General features: G+C 59.6%; 1 protein-coding gene across 1 annotated transcript in view; it reads left to right on the forward strand.

The window, feature by feature from the left end:
- Positions 1–21,554, forward strand: part of RUSC2 (RUN and SH3 domain containing 2) — a 25,493-nt gene continuing 3,939 nt past the window's right edge. Inside the window, 11 exon segments of the mRNA XM_077346646.1 lie at positions 1–153; positions 9,953–11,420; positions 11,422–11,634; positions 11,636–11,915; positions 15,101–15,862; positions 17,330–17,530; positions 18,565–18,708; positions 19,268–19,344; positions 19,959–20,133; positions 20,633–20,738; positions 21,403–21,449. Of these exon segments, the coding sequence (XP_077202761.1) occupies positions 10,059–11,420; positions 11,422–11,634; positions 11,636–11,915; positions 15,101–15,862; positions 17,330–17,530; positions 18,565–18,708; positions 19,268–19,344; positions 19,959–20,133; positions 20,633–20,738; positions 21,403–21,449 (3,367 nt within the window). The 5' untranslated portion in view covers positions 1–153; positions 9,953–10,058.

The raw sequence follows: 21,554 nt of genomic DNA on the forward strand, positions 1-21,554 counted from the left end.
GCGCCTCGACGTCACGGCCACCGCGCTGGCGCTGGCATTGCGCAGCCCCTCCGCAGTGCCCGCGCCGCAGCCGCCCCAACAGCCCGCCCGCCCGCCCGGCGGCCCCAGCCCCAGCCCCAGCCCCAGGAGCAGCCCGGACGGCGCGGCCAGCAGGTGAGCAGCGGCGGCCGGCGCGGGGGTGCAGAGGAGCCGCCCGGCCCGGCCCGGCCCGGCCCGGCCCGACCCCCGCCTGCCCTGGCTGCCTGGCTGGCTGGCTGGCTGCCTGGCTGCCTTTGTGCGCCCTGGGCGTGGCTGCGGCGGGCGGGCGGGCGCTGGCGGGGGAGATGCGCGGCGGGCTGGCCGGGAGGGGGGGGGGAGGAGGAGAAGGCCTCGCTGCCGCTCGCCCGGGCGCCGCCGGTCTGTGGGTCGGGACTGGCGGAGGTGGCGAACAGCGGGCGGGCGCTACGGCGAGCCGCTGCCTGACCTTGCCCGGCCCAGGAGGCTCCGCTGCCCGCCGCGGCCCCCGCCCTGCCTCTCCCGCCGGGCACGGCAGGCAGGCAGGGTCCGGCTTCATAGCCCCGTCGGCTGCCGGGAATCCTCGGGGCGGGGCCTGCCCGTTGCCCTCCTCCTGCCTTGGGTGCCACCTTGAGGGGCCTTTGCAGACCCCCCCCCTCCCCCTCCCCCTCCCCAGGGGCGGCCTCTGGAGGAAGGAGAGAAGCGAGTGGCTGTGCGGGAGGGGCCCCGGGCATGGTTGGGGTGCGCGATTGGATCAGGCGGTGGGTTTCGGTGCTCTCTTGCGCTTGCCCTGGTTGCCGTGGTTGTTGAGAGATATTTTGCACAAGTGACAGATAAATGCAGAGCGGAGCTGGGGTGGAGGGTCTGTGGCAGGCAGCCTCCAGCCCCCAAGAGGAGGTAGCCTCTGGTCCCAAGAAGCCCCCCCCCCACCCTCATGGCACTAAATCCCAGAAACAGACAGGCCGGCATCCCAACAGGGGGAGGGGGAGGGGGAGGGGGAGGGGGAGGGGAGGTTTCCACTGCAGCCCTGTCTCTTCATGAGAAGCCTTGTGCATCTCCAAGGGGATGTTCGATCCCACTGGCCAGATGTGGGGAGCATCATCCGCGCACCCCTCTCCCCCCACCCCCAGCCGCTGTGGGTCTGCTCCGCTGGGCTCCTAGCGGGCCAAGGAGGTTCTTCACAGGGTGCCTCAGTGGAGTGCGGAGGATGCCTGGCTGCTGTGGCCTGTGGTCCAGGGCGGGAGAGGCGCCTGGGCTGCTTGCAGGCTGGCTGGCTGCGGCCTTCTCCTCTCCTGCCACCGCTAGGACAGGTTTGCACCCTTCCCCCTCCCGGCCGCCGTCCTCCGGCCTGCTGGGGCTCCATCGGCTGTGTGTCAGGCGGAGTGGAGGGAGCTCCAGCTTGCCGGGCAGGGATTCTGGCCCCAGCGCCCTCCTCCTTTCCGCTAGTCGGCCGGCTGGGCCGCCAGGAGAGGCCTCCTTATATTTTCATGCAGACAAGCCAGAGGGTGATCCTTCATTTTCTCTCTCTTGCACACAAACACCCTGCTTTGTGCAGCCTGACTGGCAGTTCCGTGGCAGATTTGGAGGCGGTTGGTGGGGCTGCTAAGTGGCGGGACGGGAGCGCAGGCCAAGGCCGAGGCGTGGGAGTTCCCTTGGGGCATTTCCAGCCCCTCCCTCCTCCCCCTTCCCAGCTCTGCCTTGGGAGAGAAGATTCCCGGCTGTGGCCTCTGCTGGCTCGCTGTGCATCAAGCTCAGGAAGGCTTGTGCGCCAAGACGGGGAGGGCGAAGCATGCATGGAGCTGTCCTTCCTTCCCCAGCCCCCAAGGAGCTCCTGAGCCCCTTTGGCCCTTTTGGCTCTGTGAGTTAATGCTGCTCCTTGGGGAGAGGCCGTGGCTCAGTGGCAGAGCCTTGGCTTGGCATTCAGTCCCCGGGGGCTTCTCCAGTGAAAGGCACGAGCAGGAGGGGATGCCCTCGGTGAGACCTGGAGAGCAGCTGCCTGTGTGAGTAGGCAAGATGGACTGCAGGGGGTGGGGGGGGAGTCTGATTCAGTCTAAGGGAGGGTCTTCAGTGGTCCATGTGCAGATGAGTCACCCGCCCTCCACAGGGAGAGGTCTGGGCCCTGTGCTTGGCACACGTGGCATCGTGTGAGGGTTTGGCTGTGAAGGGCTGGGGCCTGCAAGCGGCCCTGTGGTCCCTGTGCCTGCGTCCGGAGGTGTGTAGAGAGAAGGCGTGGTCCGGGGAGAGGCATCTGATTGGAAAGTGTGAGTTCTCTCTACTGCAGTGCTACAGGAAATCAGTAGGATAGCAAAGGTGAAAAGATGAAACAAATTTAGGCAGCAGCTGAGGCTAAAACATCACCTTATTTTCTAAAACAGTATAAAAGCAAACCAACAATAAGAGGTTCATGCAAAGGTACAGGTCCATGTTGAAAACATGCCTCTGCATACGACCTGGTCTTTTGCTTTAGAAGTACTTAAGTAAGTGAACATTTTAAAGCAATAAATATCCAATCCAAAGGAATGAAAATAATTCACAATCCCTGATCAGCAAAATCAGCAATAAAAAGTGCCAATCACCACCTCCAAATCACTGAGATCCCACCAAAATTACAACTTTAAGTCTGAGAAGTGACAACAAAAGTCAAGATGCAGAAGAATAAATTGTATTGAAAATCAATGGCACAACTCCAGAAGGGTAAAAAGGAGGACCTGGGTAACTACTGACCTGTCAGCTTGTCTATAGCTGGCAAAATTTTAGAACAAATCATCAAACAGTCGGTCCCTGGCCAGCTAGAGCGGATGGCTGTAATTTCTAAGAGTCAGCATGGCTTTCTCAAAAACAAGTCATGTCAGACTAACCCTATCTCTTTTTTTGAGAAAGTGACTACCTTGCTAGATCAGGGGAATGCTGTGGACATAATATACCTTGATTTCAGTAAGGCTTTTGATCAGGTTTAGAGACCAAGACGTATGAAGAAAGGTTGGGGGAGCTTGGTCTGTTTAGCCTAGAGAGAAGACGACTGAGAGGGGATCTGATAACCATCTTCAAGTATTTAAAAGGGTGCCATATGGAGGATGGAGCAGAGTTGTTCTCTCTTGCCCCAGAGGGACAGACCAGAACAAATGGGATGAAATTAATTCGAAAGAAATTCCATCTTAAACATCTGGAAGAAGTTCCTGACAGAGCGGTTCCTCAGTGGAATAGGCTTCCTCGGGAGGTGGTGGGTTCTCCATCTTTGGAAATTTTTAAACAGAGGCTGGAGAGCCATCTGACGGAGAGGCTGATTCTGTGAAGGCAAAGGGGTGGCAGGTGACAGTACATGAGTGATTGGGATGTGAGTGTCCTGCATAGTGCAGGGGGTTGGACTAGATGACCCATGAGGTCCCTTCCAACTCTATTATTCTATGATTCTAACCATTCACTACTGCATCCCAGTCATGGGAATCATTCCATGAAGTCTCAGACACACATATGATCAGTACGGGATCAGTACACAGTATATTGCAATTATACAAAAGAAAAAAGATCCACAGTGTAAAGATAACACACATAAACAAGAATTTGTACAATATAGAGTAAAGCTTTGTCCAGTGCTTTGAAAGCACAAAGACATTAAGAAGCTGTCGGCATGCCCCTGGAAAATCTAAATCCAAACAAAGGCCAAGTCCTGCCTTTGCTCGTGAATGCTTCCTCACAGGAACCCAATAAGAACTGTACTGCACCTGTGCCTGGAGGGCTCTAGATAATGTTCATATCCTAATGAGTTTCTTCATCGTTTAATTGCAGGGTAAATCTCTGAGGGGAGGGATTAGCCTCCCCCCAAAAAACTGTATACCCGCTCATTAAGGGGCAATTCAATCTCCCCTCAAGCAGGCCAACTCCTCCCTCCCTCCCTCCTGGGCAGGGGTGGCAACCAGCAGCAGCTCTCCCTTGACTGGACTGAGCCAAAAGTGAGCGGTCCTTGTCCAGCCCACCAGCATTTCCCCACATCTATTCATCTATTGTGTTTATTCACAATATTTATATCCCGCCTTTCTGCTCTTAAAAATGCTACCAAGACAGCTAACAATTTAAGACGTGCAAGATCAAATTACATTATAAAGCCATTATAATAAAAACTTACATAGACATAAATCATTAGAACAATTTAAAAAGGAGTTAAAAAAACAGACTTGCAATGCCTACAAAGCAGTTCAAGCACCCTCAAAGCATAAAGCATTGATTAAGAAGGAGAAAGCATGGGGGGGGGGCATGCCAAATGAAAGAAGCCTGGTCCCTAAGAAGGGGAAAGGTGACTCTCCCTGGAAAGAAAGCTCTAGAGTTTTGGTGCTGTGGTGAGCTGGGGGTTGCCCCTCACACTCCCCCCTTTGGTCCCTCACACTCCCCCCTGTCCTGTTGTTGCACCTCTGGTTGCTGTCTCCAGTAAGACCCTCTTCTTTAGCCAGGAGGAGTCTGACCCATTCCTGGGGAAATAGGAGGGGTGACAACTGTCTGTCTGTCTGTCTATCTATCTTTCTGATGGATAAGTTGAAGGACTGCAATCTGGATTTTCAGATCGTTAGGTGGATAGGGAATTGGTTAGAGAACCGCACTCAAAGAGTTGTTGTCAATGGTGTTTCATCAGACTGGAGAGAGGTGAGTAGCGGGGTACCTCAGGGCTCGGTGCTCGGCCCGGTACTTTTTAACATATTTATTAATGATCTAGATGAGGGGGTGGAGGGAGTACTCATCAAGTTTGCAGCTGACACCAAATTGGGAGGACTGGCAAATACTCCGGAAGATAGAGACAGAGTTCAATGAGATCTGGACACAATGGAAAAATGGGCAAATGAGAGCAAGATGCAATTTAATAAAGATAAGTGTAAAGTTCTGCATCTGGGTCAGAAAAATGCAAAGCATGCCTACTGGATGGGGGATACGCTTCTAGGTAACACTGTGTGTGAACGAAACCTTGGGGTACTTGTGGATTGTAAACTAAACATGAGCAGGCAGTGTGATGCAGCGGTAAAAAAGGCGAATGCCATTTTGGGCTGTATCAACAGGGGCATCACATCAAAATCACAAGATGTCATAGTCCCATTGTATACGGCACTGGTCAGACCACACCTGGAGTACTGTGTGCAGTTCTGGAGGCCTCACTTCAAGAAGGACGTAGATAAAATTGAAAGGGTACAGAGGAGAGCAACGAGGATGATCTGGGGCCAAGGGACCAAGCCCTATGAAGATAGGTTGAGGGACTTGGGAAAGTTCAGCCTGGAGAAAAGGAGGTTGAGAGGGGACATGATAGCCCTCTTTAAGTATTTGAAAGGTTGTCACTTGGAGGAGGGCAGGGTGCTGTTTCTGTTGGCTGCAGAGGAGAGGACACGCAGTAATGGGTTTAAACTTCAAGTATAACGATATAGGCTAAATATCAGGAAAAAAAATTTCACAGTCAGAGTAGTTCAGCATGGAATAGGCTGCCTAAGGAGGTGGTGAGCTCCCCCTCACTGGCAGTCTTCAAGCAAAGGTTGGATGCACACTTTTCTTGGATGCTTTAGGATACTTAGGGCTGATCCTGCGTATGGCAGGGGGTTGGACTAGATGGCCTGTGTGGCCCCTTCCAACTCTATGATACTATGATTCCCCCTCACTGGCGGTCTTCAAGCAGCGGCTGGACAGATCCTTCTCCTGGATGCTGGAGGCTGATCCTGCCCTGAGCAGGGGGTGGGACTAGATGGCCTGCATGGCCCCTTCCAACTCTAGAATCCTAGGAGTCTAGTTCAGCAGTGGAAGGGGCTGTCTAAGGAGGTGAGGAGCTCCCCTTCCCTGGTGGTCTTCAAGCAGCGGCTGGACAGATCCTTCTCCTGGATGCTGGAGGCTGATCCTGCACTGAGCAGGGGGTGGGACTAGATGGCCTGTGTGGCCCCTTCCCACTCTAGGGCCCTATGGGTCTAGTTCAGCAGTGGGATGGGTTGCCTCCAATGGTGGGGAGCTCCCCCTTACTGGTGTTGTTCAAGCAGCGGCTGAACAATCCTTATCCTGGATGCTTCAGGCTGATCCTGCATTGAACTGGGGGTGGGAATAGAGGTCCTGTGAGGCCCCTTCACCTTCTAGAATTCTATGATTCCCTCCTAAGGAGGCCATCTTCCAAGTGGGGCCTGGGGTTCCCTTGGAATTACTACTCATCTCCAGAGATCGGTTCCCCAGTAGAAGATGGAGGCTTTGGAGGAGGGCAGTACAACGCTCTACCCCACTGAGGTCCCTGTCATCTCTGAGCTCCATAGAATCATAGAATCCTAGAGTGGGAAGGGACCTCCTGGGTCATCTAGTCCAACCCCCTGCACTAGGCAGGACACTCTCAACCCTCTCAGTCGTCCACTGTCACCTGCCACCTCCTTGAGCCATCACAGAATCAGCCTCTCCGTCAGATGGCTTTCCAGCCTCTGTTTAAAAATTTCCACAGATGGAGAACCCAGCACCTCCTGAGGAATCCTGCCACGGAGAAACCACTCTAACAGTCAGGAACTTCTTCACCCCCAAGTCTCCAGGACTTCCCCCATTCTGATCTAGCAGCCGTCTTCCCATCCACTTCCCTCTCCATGATGGCCACCCGCTTAGTCTCTGAAGGGTGTAGCACCTGAAAGGGGGCAGGTTCAGAAGATCTGCTTGGGATGATTAGAGAGGACAAAGCAGAGAGGGAGAGCCTCAGATGCAGACTAGAAGTTGGGCTGTTGTGGAAGGGGTGGGGTGGCTTGTATTTTGGAACCCAAGAGCACCTGGAGTTGCTCAGAGGTCTCCTGAATCTGGCTCATGCCATGGAGACCAGGGGCTGTTCCTAAGACAGCCCTCCTTTCCCGAAACACCATGAAGGCATCCATCCATCCATACATCCATCCATCTTTTGATTGCCTTTCTCACCAGGATCCAAAGCAGACTGCACAGTGTAAACCCATAAAGGTTCACGTAAAGAGAGGCCTAGTGAACAGTGGAGGCTTTTGCAGCCAGCAGGAGAGGGTGTGGATGAGCAGGACCCTCCTAGCATGGCCAAATGCCAGGTTAGCGTTGGGTATTAGGCATGATGCGGAGTGTGGCCATAAGGAAGGAAACTGGCATTGCTCCAGTAGAAAACAAGGACAGGACAAGAGAGCAACACATTCAAGGGACGGACGGCTTGCCCTTGATACCGTGGGATGGTCCACAGTCCGTTTCTCTTCCTTGAAGCATCTTTCCAAAGCAGTCCGTAATTAGATAGACCTATTTATGACCGTATGACCAAAGCCCTCTGGACCAAATCCGTTTTACGTAATTTGCAGAACGATGGGGCTCAGGGGGCGTTTCAAACCCCTTTAAGTACGCCTGCTCCCCAAGGTGGGGGCTGCAACAGAGAGAGAAGGTGCCTGTGTGGGCAGTTACTGATCTTGCCTGTTTGCAGGGTGGCTCCCCAGAAGGCCCTGCCGAAATCAATGCACCTGCTGTGGTGAAGCAAGGGGGGTGAAGCGGGTATCCTGCAGATGAGGAGGGTGAGGCCGTGGTGAAGGCCAGTCCTTCGGATGGGGATGGGGCTGCAGGATGGGCCCCCCCAGCCCTCCTGCTCAGCCTTGCTCTGGGTTTGAACAGAGTCGTGGCATCCTTTCCTCATGTGTGGCTTTCTGTGACATTATGCAGTCTGTGACATTATGCAGTCTGTGACATTATGCAGTCCACCTGCGTTGAGCAGGTGGTTGGACTAGATGGCCTGTATGGCCCCTTCCAACTCTATGATTCTATGATTCTATGATAGCCCTCGAACCAGACCGCGTGGGAAGGGAAAGGTCCCATATAGGGACTGCAGGCCTGTGTGTGGCAGAGCACCCCCCCCCCTCCCATGCAGAGGCAGCCTCATTTGACTCCCTCATTGGGGCTCCAGGTGACTGCATTTTCAGTCCATGAAACAATGAAGAGGGAAGAGTTAACCCCCCCCCCCATCATGGCCCTAACCCCCCCCCTCCCCAGCATTGTGTGGTGTCTGGCCCGGGCAGTGAGAGAGGAACAGTCTTCCCTGGCAGGACACAGAGGGCCTTTGTGCTGGGCGGATTCCTGCCTGGATTCCTTGCTCCCGTGAGTGGGGAGAGTTGCAACTCCATGATTGGCTGCGGGGAGGGATCTGGAGCCCTGGTGGCTGCTTTTGCAAGGCGGAGGTGGGGGTGGGGGGTCTGTTGCTCTTGGAGACCAGCAGATCCCCCCCCCCCGCAGATTGCTGGCAGCCACTGGGTGGGTGGGTCTTTGTGAGCAGGAACGATGGCCTTCTGGCAGCTGCTCCAAGTCTCCGGTCACTCCAGGCTGGGGAAGGAAAGGGGGCTGGGCTGCCCAGGGGCCAGAGGAGGGGGCTGGGTGACTCAGCAGCACGAGGGGGATGTGGCCTGGCGTGGACAGGCTGCGAGAAAACGCTGCCAGCCAGGAGAAGGCAGGAGGGGCGGGTGGGGCGAGAGCAGGTTCCCAGGGCTGGCGCTGAAAGTGGTCAGAGATCCTGTTTGGGGCATGGCCTAGACCCCCCTCCCCAGCGAGGACGCCCCCCAGGCCTTCCCTTCTGAGACCACCCGGCAAAATGGGGTCAGGTCCACAGGCTGCCATCCAATACCCTGACTCTGGTCCTCTTAAAGTTATCCGTGATGTGTTGATTTGGGTCTCTATCTAGGCTGCCTGCCCTTCGTTAAGCCCATGTGGGAGGGAATGCGGGAGTTGCCCCCAGGTGGAGTCCCCCAGCATAGGTAGGTCACACTCCCTTCCGTGGCCAAGGAATTCAGCTCCTCTGTCCTCCCACTCCCCTGAGGGTCTGTCCCCTTCCTTTCTTGCCCAGGCAGAGAGAGAGGCTGGCCTTGGGCCTCCCCGCATGCACCTCCCTTACCTCCCCCCCCCCCCCAGGGACAGCCTTCCTGCCAGGGCAGGGATCTCTGCTGCCGGGAACATTTGCATGACCACATCTTGGGAGAACCATCTCCAGCTTGCTCTCCTCCTTGGCCCAAATGTGGGTGTTTTTGTTTGGAACACAGAGAACACATCTGGCAGTACATATATAAGTAAATAAAGCCGGTCTGGGATGGTGGGAGGAGTTGGGACGCTTTGCGTACATGATTGTACCTCTGACTGTCCAACAAACGGCCAGTCAGGGAGGTTGTCCCGCCCCTGATTTGAACTCGTAATTCATTTCTATCTTTGGCCAGTTTTTAGACTCCTCAAGGTTACCCTCTGCGTCTCAGCCTGGTACTGCATATGCAGCTGACAAAGCTAAATTATGTTACACTGCTTGTAAACATTTAAATTAGAGCCTCTTGTGGCGCAGAGTGGTAAGGCAGCCGCCTGAAAGCCCTGCCCATGAGTCTGGGAGTTCGATCCCAGCAGTCGGCTCAAGGTTGACTCAGCCTTCCATCCTTCCGAGGTCGGTAAAATGAGTACCCAGCTTGCTTGCTGGGGGGTAAACGGTGATGACTGGGGACGGCACTGGCAAACCACCCCGTATTGAGTCTGCCATGAAAACGCTAGAGGGCGTCACCCCAAGGGTCAGACATGACTCAGGGGATACCTGTACCTTTAAACATTTAAATTAAATATTTTTTTCTTCAGTTCTTATTATGATTTTATTTGTCTTTATGGCTTTTCCATTTTGATGTTTTGTTGATGTTTGTTTTGCCTGTCTGTGATGCGCTTGAATAACAAAATGAAAGACAATTCTGGATGCAAACAGAACCCAAATCGCATTCGGCCTCCTACAGGTGCACTCAGGGACAACTCACACTGTTTCTCACGCTGTGCTCAGGAATGTCCTTGGGGCACATGCTTAAGAACGAGTCAGGAAACACGGCCACTGCTAAATCCTTCGCCTCCCTCCCTCCCTCCCTTTTGCACCACCCAGACGGGGCAGCTGAGTCGAGACTCTTGACTCAGAGTCCTTTCCCCCTTTCCAAGGGGGTGACTCTTTCTGTTGCTTCTTGTCTCCCTCCAGGTCTCTGAGGGCCCTCCTGGGCTGTGCCTATGGGGCATCTCCTGCCCACGCCGGTCCTTCCATGGGCAGTGGGACACAGCGGCAGGGGTCGTGGTGAGCTCTGCGGATGATGGATAGCCCCCCGAAGCTGAGCGGAGAAACCCTGATTGTTCATCACCTCCCGCTGGTGCACTGCCAGGTCCCTGACCGCCCATGCTGCAGCACCAGCCAGCGGACCACGCCCTTCTGCCCGCCCGAGGTGGGCGTGGGGTGCAGCACCTCCCTCCCGGAGTGGGACCTCTCCCAGACCGACTCCCTGGTCTACAGCAGCTTCCTCCAGGCTTCAGACACACACCTGGCCCAGGGGGAGCACCAAGGAGGGAAGCCCCGAGGGGAGAGTGCGGCCGGGGCAAGCAAGCGGCAGAACCCGTTCCTGCTGGGGGGCGGCGAGGTCCCCCGGGACTGTGACGCGGACGACTCGGGACAGAAGCCCTTCCGCCTCCATGGGGGCAAGGGTGGCTTCCACCTGCACGAGCTGGCCCTGCCGCCCTTCCACCTGCATGATGCCAAGCCCGTGGTGAAGGCCTGGAGTGCCACCAGCCGCCTGAACGTGGTGGAGGGCCAAGAGGACAAGCTGGCCGGCGATGAGGCCTGGAAGAGGAGCCGCCTGGCCTCGGACTGCATGGACCTGGACGAGTACAGCTGTCCCCGGGGAGACCCCGCCAGTTTCTCCCTCGAGCAGGACTGGGCCAGCGACGCTGACGAGCTGCTGCCTAGCCAGGATGCGTCGCGCGGCCGAACGTGCCGCTGCTCCACTTCGGAGCTGCAGCGCTGCCGGTGCCGCAGCCTCTCGAGCCACTCGGAGCCCACCGACCAGCAGATGGGCGAGGTCAGCGACTCGTCCTGCAACAGCTCCGATGGGGTGCTGGTGAACTTCAGCACCCTCTACCAAAAGATGAACGGCCACACCCACGGCAACCTGAACGCAGCAGCCCACCTGTCGTGCGACTCGTCCTCGGACAGCCACTCAGACACGGGGGCTTTCTACCTGGACTTGCACTCCTCGCCCCTGGGGTCCGAGATGTCCTGCCAGGTGCCCCACCCGGAGGGCTCTGGGAAGACCTGCGGGTGCCACCACCCGTCCTCGCCCGTCCTGGATGCCAACTGCAACTCCTACCTGCCCCTGTGCGAGCCTTGTGCCTCGGAGGGCTCGGATCTCACCGCCTGCTTCCAAAGCCAAGCGAGGCTGGTGGTGGCCACCCAGAACTACTACAAGCTGGTCCCCTGCGACTTGTCTTCCCAGTCCTCGCCCAGCCCGGCCGGCTCCTCTGTCACCAGCTGCTCCGAGGAGCACGGCAAAGCCAGCCCCCCCCAGCCCACCGAGTACTACCTCTTCCAGAGGCCTGAGGAGGAGAGCAGCGGCCCGGAGAGCTCGCAGGGGGAGGCGGAGAGGAACGCCATCGAGGGGCAGGTCTACGTCAACGTTTCCCCCCCCCACCCTGGCCGGGGGCAGGCAGCGCTCCCGCAGCTACGACCGCAACCTGGACCGTAGCCCCACCGGCCGGCTGGGCTCGCTGGAACGCATGATGAGCTGCCCGGTCAAGCTGAGCGACAGCCCCGCCCTGACCCTCCAGGGCTCCGCCCCCAAGCGGGTGACCTCCTTTGCCGAGCTAGCCAAGGGCCGCAAGAAGGCGGGCTCCTCTCCCCCCGCTGCGGGCCAGCAGGGACCCTTCCCTGGAGTTCTCCACCCTCTCCGAGCGCCAGAAGGATGGCTCTGCCAGCCTGGAAGGTGGGGAACGGCCCAGCCAGAGTCTCCCCCCCATGCCCCTTCTTCACCCCGAGCAAGGAGGAAGGGGCCCCTCCAGAAGGGACGGGGCACGCAGGGAGGCGCTGGAGCAGCCGTGTCCTTCCGCCTTGGTGGAGGCAGGGGCCGGTCCCGTCGGCAGCAGCCTCGGGCAGAAGGACATTCGAGCCCGGGCAGATGGTAAGGGCTCCCCGGAGGGAGGCATGGGCTTGTTGCAGCGGGGAAGGAAGGAGACAGCCAGGATCGGGTCCCTTTGTTCAAAAGGGGGGGTGTCTGGAGAGGGCCAGAGAAACCAGCGCCGGATGGGGGGCGGGGGGCTGGAGAGGAGAGCTTTGCTTTCCAGACTGGGAAGCGTCTGCCTGCCTGTCCGCGTGGCAGCAGAAGGGTCCACCAAACCGCCCCCCTGCGCTTGCTTCCCCTGCCGCCTGCCCAGTGCTTTGGGAGACTGGGCGGGGGCAAGGAGATCTTTTGCCCCACAAGACCTGTGATTGGCGGTGATCCTCACTGTGTGGGGGAACCGTTCTGTGGCTGTGCCCCCAGGATGCCCCCAGGCTCAAAGTGGTCCTTCAGGAGGTGGGGGTGTGGCTTCTGGGGGTTGGCCAGTCACCCCTCGAGAAGGGAAGCTGCCGTGCCCTGGTGGGAACCGGTTCCGCAGGGACCAGTGTGCCAGCAGCAGCCCAGGGGAACGACCCTGAGGCTGGACAGCACCAAACACTTCCCCGCAGGAAAGGAAGGCGTAGGGCTTAGGGGTTGATGCTGGAGACGGGGGGGGGGGCGTCCTGGCTTTGGGGTCCCAGCAAGGCCCTCTGAGCGTATGGGCTGGACTGTTGCAGTGCCGGCTGGGCTGGGCTGGGCTGGGCTGGGCTGGGCTGGGCTGGGCTGGCCAGCCACTATGGGGGCTTCTGCTGAGGGGGACGGAGGGTGGGCTGGCAGCCCCCTGGGATTTACGGGAGCAGCAGAAGGGAGATCCCCCTAAGCAGGGCCCATGGCCTCTGGGAAGACTTTGTACTGAGGGGGCTTGGAATAAGACCCTTCTCCTAGGAGGGCAGATGTACCCACAGCACACTCCCCCTGCCTAAGCCTGCTGGGACAGAGATTGGGTTGTTGGTGTCTCGGGGGGGGGGGGGGGCTACTGACTTTGCAGTGCTTTCAGCAGCTTGCCTGGGAGGAGTGAGGGACGGGGGGGGGACTTCTCCCCTTCAAGCTCCCTTTCCCTCGTCTGCTGCTTGTTTCCAAAGCTGTTTGACCAGAGTCAGGGAGTGTGGTGCCCGAAAGGAGCATGCTTGCTTAGCTCCCTGGCTGAATGCTGAGTAGGTGCTATTTGGATCAGAGCCCAAATTTGTATCTGGTTTGATATCAGGAAAACATTTTCACAGTCCGAGTAGTTCAGCAGTGGAATAGGCTGCCTAAGGAGGTGGTGAGCTCCCCCACACTGGCAGTCTTCAAGCAAAGGTTGGATACACACTTTTCCTGGATGCCCTTAGGATGCTTTGGGCTGATCCTGCGTTGAGCAGGGGGTTGGACTAGATGGCCTCTATGGCCCCTTCCAACTCTATGATTCTATGATTCTGTGATTCGAGGAGTGCCTGAGTGGCCACAGTCGGGATCAGGGTGCTGGAGTCACTTGGGCACCACTTGGGTCTGATCCTGCAGCAGGCGTCTTGAATTCTGGGTGCCACAGGCCCCCCAGTGATCCGTGTGAACCTGCCTGGCACCGCCCCCCTCTCTGCCACGGAGAGAGCAGGCGCTCCTGTCCGGAGATCCCTTTGTGGCGATTGCAGCACCAGGGTTGTGCCCAGCAGCCTGATCCTGAGCCAGCCTGTTGAGGTCAGTCCTGTCTCCAGGATCCCTCCCCTTTGCCTGGATCCTTTGCACGGGAGAGGAGGGGAGACTGAACCGCGGTCCCTGGGCCAGAGCCCCCCTCAGGCCGGCCCAACAGCATCCGCTGGCATCTCTTTTGCCCACGGGCAGAGAGCCAACTGCAGCAGCTTCTCTGCCCTGCTTTGCAATAGGAAGGCCTTCCTCAGTTGGGCCACTGCCTGCTTGGCATCACTTCCCTGCCAGGGGGGAAGCCCCAGCAAGGAGCCTGACCTGCAGAGGGTGCTGCCCGCAGCCCACCCTGCTGCTGCTGCTGCTGCAGAGCTGAAAGCGAAGAGGGTTGTTTTGCTCCGTGCCCCAGCTGGCAGGGCATGTGATCCCTCCTGCGTAGCTGCCCTCCTCGGTGGCCTGGGACACGTGACAACTCCTCCTTGGTATTCCTGATGCGACCGGCCAGCCAGCCAGCCAGCCAGCGGGATGATCCCTCCCCCCCCCCCCGGACACAGGAGGTGAAAGGCTGGGCGGGGGGGGGGGGTGCTGTGGGTAGGGGGTGTCCCCTTGTGTCATTGGTGTATTGGGAGGTGGGCACTGCAGGCCAGGGGGCGGATGCTGCGCCTTCCCAGGCATGTGGGGCTTGTCCGTGGTCCCATGGGGTCTCTGCTGCCCCTGCGGTTGTCAGGAGGGCCAGTTAGAGATGGGGGAGACACAGCCCCCCCCCGCCCCTCTCTTGGCAGCTCTCCTGTGCTATTGAGCACTGCTTGATGAGCCCCGGGAGCTCCTGTGGCCCCTCCCCTTGGTCTGTGGCTGGCCCTTCGCTGGAGCAGCACGTTCTGCTCCCAGTGCCCCCCCCCCAGGCCAGCCCAGAAGTGCTGGGAGCAGCCCTCCAGAGAACACAGCCTGGCATTAGAGAGTATTTGGGGGATGGCTGGTGCACTTCGCCCATGCTCTCGGCACTGGCCTCGCGAGGACCCTGTAAGGTAGGCCTGTGTGGGGCTGACAGAGCGTGGCTGTTTCTGCACCACCCAGTGAGCGAGTGGTAGATGAAATTTGCACCACTTTAGCTGCAGGACCAACCCCGAGACGCTGGCTCAGAATCAGGCCATGTGGCTCAACCCTGATGCTGTGGATGCAGGCCAGACCCGACCTCCCGTGACTGGTGGGTCTGGCCCCACTTGCTGAAGGAGGGGCTCTGCGCTCCCAGCTGCACTGACACCCCTTGGGTGGTGGCCTTCCTGGGCAGAGCTGAGGCAGGGCTTGGCTCCCCCTGTTGGGACTGCCCAAGGGAGATTTCTCTGCCCTTTCCCCTTCACTTTTGCTGCTTAACGTCTTGAGGGGCCACGCGAGCAGACCGGCTTTCTTTTCTCCCTCCTGGGCCTGGCGCTTTGTGGCCCTTGGAGTCTCTCCTGGGGGAGGGCTGAGATCCGTCAAGCACAGAGGGGGAGGGGCCAGGGGGGAGGGCTGTCTCTGGCTTCCTCCCCCCTGCTCCCTGGGGGCTGCTTGGAGCCCCCCTCCCCTCCCTCACTCCTCCTCTCTGCCTCCCCCTGCAGGTGGGGCCGCAGAGAGCAAGACGGTGGTGCGCTACAGCAAGGACCAGCGGCCGACCACGCTGCCCATCCAGCCCTTCGTGTTCCAGCACCACTTCCCCAAGCAGCCCAAGGGGCGGGCCCTGCATAGCCACTTTGCCACCAGCCTCTCCCAGCTCTACAGCCTCTCGGCCGCCGGCCGCTCAGCCGGACAGCAGCTCTCCTCCACCTCGCAGTCCTCAGCCTCTGCCACTTCGGCTGACCAGCCCATGGGGGTGGGCCCCCGGGGGCCCGGGCAGCGCTTGGCGGATGGGGCCGCTTCCCTCGGCGACAGCTGCTCCAAGAGACCTCCTCTTCCCGAGACCACTCGCCCGTCCCCGCTGGGCAGCTACTCCCCCGTGCACAGCAACGTGCCTTTCTTCCAGCACATGGACTCTTCTTCTCCCTCTTGCTCCCCGACTCCTGAGAGCCACCCTCCCCGGAGCAGGTCTTGCCCCGTCTCCGCCAACCTCCTGCCCACCAGGCCGACCCCGGCCCCCCACGTCAGCACCCACGCCGATCCTGGGCCCACGAAAGAGAGTCCCCAGCCAGTCCCCAAGGCACTGGCCAAGCAAGACGGCCCGCCGGATGAGTGCCAGCTGCACGGTGCCTCCCTCCTTTCTGTGGGGGCTGAGGGGCTGAGCTCGTCCAGGGCCGGGGGAGGCGCTGACCCCACGTGGAAGGCAGGCTGCAGTGAGGCCATCAGCATCGGATCTCTGGGCGGCATCGCCCCCCGACCCCTGAACGGTAGGTGATCTCTTTAGGTGTAAAAACGCCTCCGAGCATTTGGGTCAGCGTTGGCATCCAGGTATGTTGCAGGTTTTGATTCCTGAGTTTGTTTCTTTGCTGGGTGGTCCATTGTTGGAGGTGAGAAGCTGTTCCAGGTTTGGGATTCTCTCTTGCTGCTTCTTGAGGACTCTTCTAGTCAGATGGCAACATTGGCCCTTAGCTACAAGAAAAAAGCGAGAACCCTAACCCAGGGTGGTCTCCTCTTGACTGATCTCAGAAGCTTAGCAGGGTGGGATCTGGTGAGTATTCGGAAGGGGGCCTCCCAAGGAAGTCCAAGCAGGGTCCCTGTGCAGAGGCAGGCCAGGGCGAGCCAGAAAGTCCCCTCACCTCAGCAGCCCAGTCCCGGGATCATCCCATTGGGTGCCCTCGGGGCCCTTCTTCTGTCTCCACTGGACCAATGAGTTGGCCCCTGCCTGCCAGAATCACCAAGCCAGGCGCTCTGCTGCAGCTCTGAAAGCCTGTTCCATCAGTTGGGAAAGCAACGCAGAGGAATCTACAGGGTGAAAGGGCTGTATTAGAGCCCCCCAAACAGCGCCCTGGGGGGCATTAGAACAAGCGCTGAGTCCAGGGCCCCCCTAAGACCAGCAAAGTTCAGTTCTGGGATCAGCTTTTGGGTGCTTCAGCTGTGCACAGAAGGGGCTTCGTTGCTCACTGGAGTCTCTACCTTCTCTGCAGGAGCCACTGTGACAGAAACTGCAGTGGGCACTCTGTGGCATCTTGGGGCGTGCTGTAACTGTTTAGGGATGTCACTTATTTTCTTGATGCATCAGACTGCTTCTCCCTTGGCTGGTTGCTATTTTTCCTACTTAGTGAAGCCTCTGTCCACCTGGACCAGGCGGGGGAGAGGTTGGAAGCTGTGAGTGGTCACGGCACCAGCGGAGTGTCCCAGCCCCCTCCCTCCCTCCCTCCCTCCCAGGCGGAGGGTCTGCTCCCTGGGCCCCCTTTCCTTTCGGCAGCTTCCTTTCCCCTTCAGTCCACCTGGAGGAGGGAGCACAGGAGGTGTGGTGGTTGCCACAGGCTGAGGACAAACCAGCCCCAAGCGTCTGTGGAGGGGGGAGGGGGGCTTGCTCCAGGAGGGCCATCAGGGAGGCCAGGGCGGACCGTGGGGGGAGCGAGGGGGCATTTCTCATGGGCACGGTGCCCCCAGAGGCTGCCAGGGTTGGAGGAAGCCGCTTTGGCTGCAGGCAGGGAAGGACCCCTGGGGAAGACACCTGTGGCTCAAGGGGAGGTGGAGGGGGCGGGGCGGGGTGGTCTCAGATTGTTTCTCCCACATTTGTAGAACTCGCACCTCTCCGCATGCCAAGGGGCAGCTAATGCTTGCAGGATTGCTACTAATCTGGTGTCTTTGTTCTTGTCTGTCTCCTCTCTTGGTTTCTGTAACTCGCTCCGTCTGGTGGGCTTTTGCCTGGGGGGCGGTCTGTGCAGCCCACCACCTCTCTCCACAAGCCCTCAAGTGGCGGGAGTATCGGCGAAGAAACCCCCTGGGGCTGGACCGCGTCTCTGGGCTGGCAGGGCTGGCGGGCAGCCTGGACTGGAGGCGACAGGAAGGTCGGCTGGCCTGGAGGCAGCCCGTCTTTGAGTTCCCAGGGGCCCTGAACGCAGGACGCACCACCTGCAAGCTCAACGGTGCGCCCAGCCCCAGACAGGACGCCTTGGGGCCGTGGCCCCCCCTTCCCTTGGATCCTTGGGGAGGGGGAATGACTCCACTGGGAGGCGGGGGGGGGGGTCTGCTTGTCGAATGACAAAAGGGAGGCCGAGTCTCCTCTCTCTGGGAAGTCAGCCGCAAAAAGGTCCAGCTGAAATCCCTGGCTTCAGGGGGAGGAATGGAGGTCGCCTGGCAGAGCAGCCCGGAAACCCTGCCTGGGAAGGGCATTACTGGCCCCCTGCTTCCCTTGGCCCACACGGAGCACATGCCTGCAGTACCCCCCCCACCCTAGTGCTGGCTGAGAGGACCCTCCTCTGGCAAGCCCCACGGGGGCCCAGTGCAGCCCCCATTGCAGGCTCTGGCTTGTCCTCCCTGAAGCTCAGCTTTCTCTCGCTCTGTGCTCTTCCCCAGAACCGTGGGGCCAGGCTGTGGGAGTGTGGCTGGCCCAAGGACACTCGGCAGGCTTTCAGGGCAGCATGGGGATTCGAACCCGGATCTCCCAGCTCCTAGTCCAGCATCCTGAACTCTTTACCTGTTGGGGCTCTTGACTGGGCACTGATTTCAGAGAGCTGACAAGTTGTGTCCCTTGGGTTGAGAGGGCACCCTCATGCCCCGTCCCGTCCTTTCCTCAGTGGGGACTTACTTCCCACCCTTCCACCCAAATTCGTGCTTTTCCCATTCCTCCTCCCTTATTTTGAGGCAAAGTCCGGTCCTCGGGGTGTGTGGCCACAAGTGGATTTTGCATCTGGGGGAGACGTGTGAACCAGCCCTGGACCAAGAAGGTTTCCTTCCTTCCTTCCTTCCTTCCTTCCTTCCTTCCTTCCTTCCTTCCTTCCTTCCTTCCTTCCTTCCTTCCTTCCTTCCTTCCTTCCTTCCTTCCTTCCTTCCTCCCTCCCTCCCTCCCTCCCTCCCTCCCTCCCTCCCTTCCTTTTCCGTCTCCCTGCTTGGACAGGTGGTCCTGTGTCCACCAGGATCCAGCTCTGAACCCCCCTTTCTCTCTGCCCCCCCCCCACAGGGCATTCTGTGAAGCCTCCGCCCCTCAACTATTCCGACTTCTTCCCGGACTATTTCTCCCTGGCGGAAAAGCCCCCGGCGGAATTCTGCCTGTCGCCAGATGGGAGCACGGACTCGGTCTCCATCGACCTGTTGCAGAAGAAGGGTAAGGCCTCTTGTGCTGCTCAGCGCAGGCCGAGGGGTTGGCTGCAGGCCGGTTGAACAGGTGGAGACCCAGGGGTCACCTCGCTCCGGCCTGGCTCTGGGGGGCTTCTCGCTCTGGGCTCTCAGGCACCAGTGGCTCCTGGCATACCTGCCAGAGACCCTTCTTGCTGGCACAGTTGGGGGTCCTGCATGCCCAGTCTGTGCCCTGGCCCCTGAGTAAGTGAATGGTGAGGAGGAGGAGGGCCGGAGGGGCTGTGGGCTGGGATGGGTCCCACTTGCCCCCTTTGTCCGCTGATGCGCACCTGCCTGGTTGTGGAAACAGGCCAGAAGGGTGCGGGAGAAAGCTTAAAGGGGCAATAAGGCCTCGCCCGCTTTGAGGAGCTCCTGGCCGTGGGGTTGCTGGCGATTCCTAGAAGTGACCTGCTGCTGTGCCTGACTCTTGGTGCCTTGGAGGACAAGCACCCTGCAGATGTGGCCAGCCACTGAAGCAGACCTTTTGGGACGGGGGGGGGGGTTGCCTCCCCACCCCCATCAGTGCTGCTCTGTCTCTTCTCTTCCAGGGCTAGTCAAGGCAATCAACACTGCAGTGGACCTGATAGTGGCCCATTTTGGGACCAGCAGAGACCCTGGAGTGAAGGTGAGTGGGGAGGGAAGAAGTGGGCAGCTGGCAGCCCCCCTGGAGTGCAGAGGGGGAGAGAGAGAGAGAGAGAGAGCAGCCATCCTAACAGTGGAGGTAGAAGGCAAAAGCTAGTTCATTAGTCTGCGGGAGAGGGCTTGCCCTCGAAAGCTCCCGCCTTAAATCAGTCTCGGTTGGTCTTCAAGGTGCTCTTGGACTCTGTTTTTGTTGTGCTCCTTCAGACCAACACGGCGGCCCACTTGTCTCTCCCGTCTTCAGCATGTCTCCCTGTGGGAGGGCCGTGTGCCAGGCAGTGTCCCATGGGCTTGGTGTCCCTCCTGAAGTCCCCCCCCCTGCAGCCTGGGGGTCCGGCCCATCCCCTGCTGCCTGTCCTTGTGACGTCACTTCCTGTCTGCTCTGAGTTCTGTATTTGGGAGGCCCGGAGGTGGGGGAAGGACTCCCAGCCCTGCCTCAACCCCCCTCCTTCTCCCCAGGAAGCCTTTTGGGAGAAAGCACACGGGGGAGGGGGACTACCCTGGAAAACTCTGCCCCCCCAGCGCCCTCCCCAAGAGCTCAAGCCCAGGGCGCCGTGGCCAGCAGTAATGCGTCCCCCCCCCGCCCCGCCCCCTTTCCAGGCTAAGCTGGGGAACAGCTCAGTGAGCCCCAACGTGGGACACCTTGTCCTGAAGTACCTGTGCCCAGCCATCCGCGGCATCCTGAGGGACGGGCTCAAGGCCCACGTGCTGGACGTGATCGTTGGTCAGCGGCGGAACGTCCCCTGGAGCGTGGTGGAGGCCTCCACTCAGCTGGGTAGGAAGTAGAGCAGCGCTTTGCAGGGGTGGGGGGTCCCTTAAAAACTGGCTTTTCGGCTGCAGTGGGCCCGGCCGCCGCATCTGCGGTGTTCATCCGGCACACGAGTGGCTTGCTGATGAGGCTGCCCTCGAGGGGACTCCCCTTGTGCCCCCGCCAGGAGAGGGCGAGGGGGACCCTGGAGGAGGGCCTCCTACTTGTCTTGGGAGGGCCAGCATGGAGATGGATTTGGGTGGAGGTGGTAGGGGGGTGTCTGGTCTTGATGGTCCAAGTGAGGTGGGGCTGGAGGAGACAGAGATCCGGTTCCCCTGGACTCTTCTCTCCCCCTGGGGCACCGAACCCTCACGAGACGTCCCAGGCGAGAACCAGATCTGCAGGTGGCGCCAACCTCCCTGGGGCCTTTCTTGCTGGAGGAGGGAGGAGGGAGGGGGCTTGGAGGGCGAGGGCTGCTCCATGCCTGCTGCACACCTGACCCTCTGCCCCCCCCACTCCTCTGCAGGCCCCTCCACCAAAGTCCTCCACGGCCTGTCCAGCAAGGTCAGCCAGTACGCAGAGCTCACCAGCCACACCATGCGCCTCAACGCCTTCATCCTGGGCCTCCTCAAGTAAGCCTCCGTGGTCCAGGGCAGGGGACGGGGGGGGGGGCTTGAAAGGGAGGGGGAAGGCGCCACTGAGCCCCCTTGCCTGCCCACTGCCTGTGGGAGGGGGCGATGCGCAGGACCCTGGGCCATTGCAGGCTTGAGGAAAGGGGGTGTGCCCTTTCCAGCCGAGGCCCCTTTGGGTCTGAGGCAGATGGGAACGGCTGCTGTGGACAAGGAGCCCCTCGTGCAGGTTTTCCAACCCAAGACTGCCAATCAGAGGGTGGGGGTGGGGGTGGGGGTGGGGGTGGGGAAGTGACTTGCTCCATTGGGGGAGGGCCGTGTGCCGACTCTGGGTGGCGATCCCAGGGCTGCTTCCTTTCTGGGAGAGGAGAGGGGAGCCTGTTGCCAGCCTGTTTCCCCTTGGCAGCTAAGAGCGTGGAGTCAGTCGGTCGAGAATCTGGGAGATGCGGGTTCCAGTCCCAAGTCAGCCTTGGGGGCCATGGGCCAGCCGTTCTCTCACTTCCCTCTGCCTGACTACCTCACAGGGTTGTTGTGGTGACAAAACCTAGGAAAGGGGGCTGGGTGTGCTGGCTTTTGGCCCCTGGGAGGGAGCAGGGCCAGGCTGCCTGTGTGGGGATGTGCCTCCAGGCCCCGCTTCACCGCCTTTGCCTGTTTCCATCCTTGACAGCATCCGGTCCCTGGAGCTCTGGTTTAACCACCTCTACAACCACGAAGGTAAGAGCACCTGGCTAGATTTCGGGGGGGTGGAGGAGGTCTGTGTCTGTGGCTACGGCTGGGTCTGGAAGCGTGGAGATACGGGAGACACTCCCACTCAGCCTC

Source organism: Paroedura picta, chromosome 7 (assembly GCF_049243985.1).
Source record: "Paroedura picta isolate Pp20150507F chromosome 7, Ppicta_v3.0, whole genome shotgun sequence".
In the NCBI taxonomy this organism is placed as follows: Eukaryota; Metazoa; Chordata; class Lepidosauria; order Squamata; family Gekkonidae; genus Paroedura; species Paroedura picta.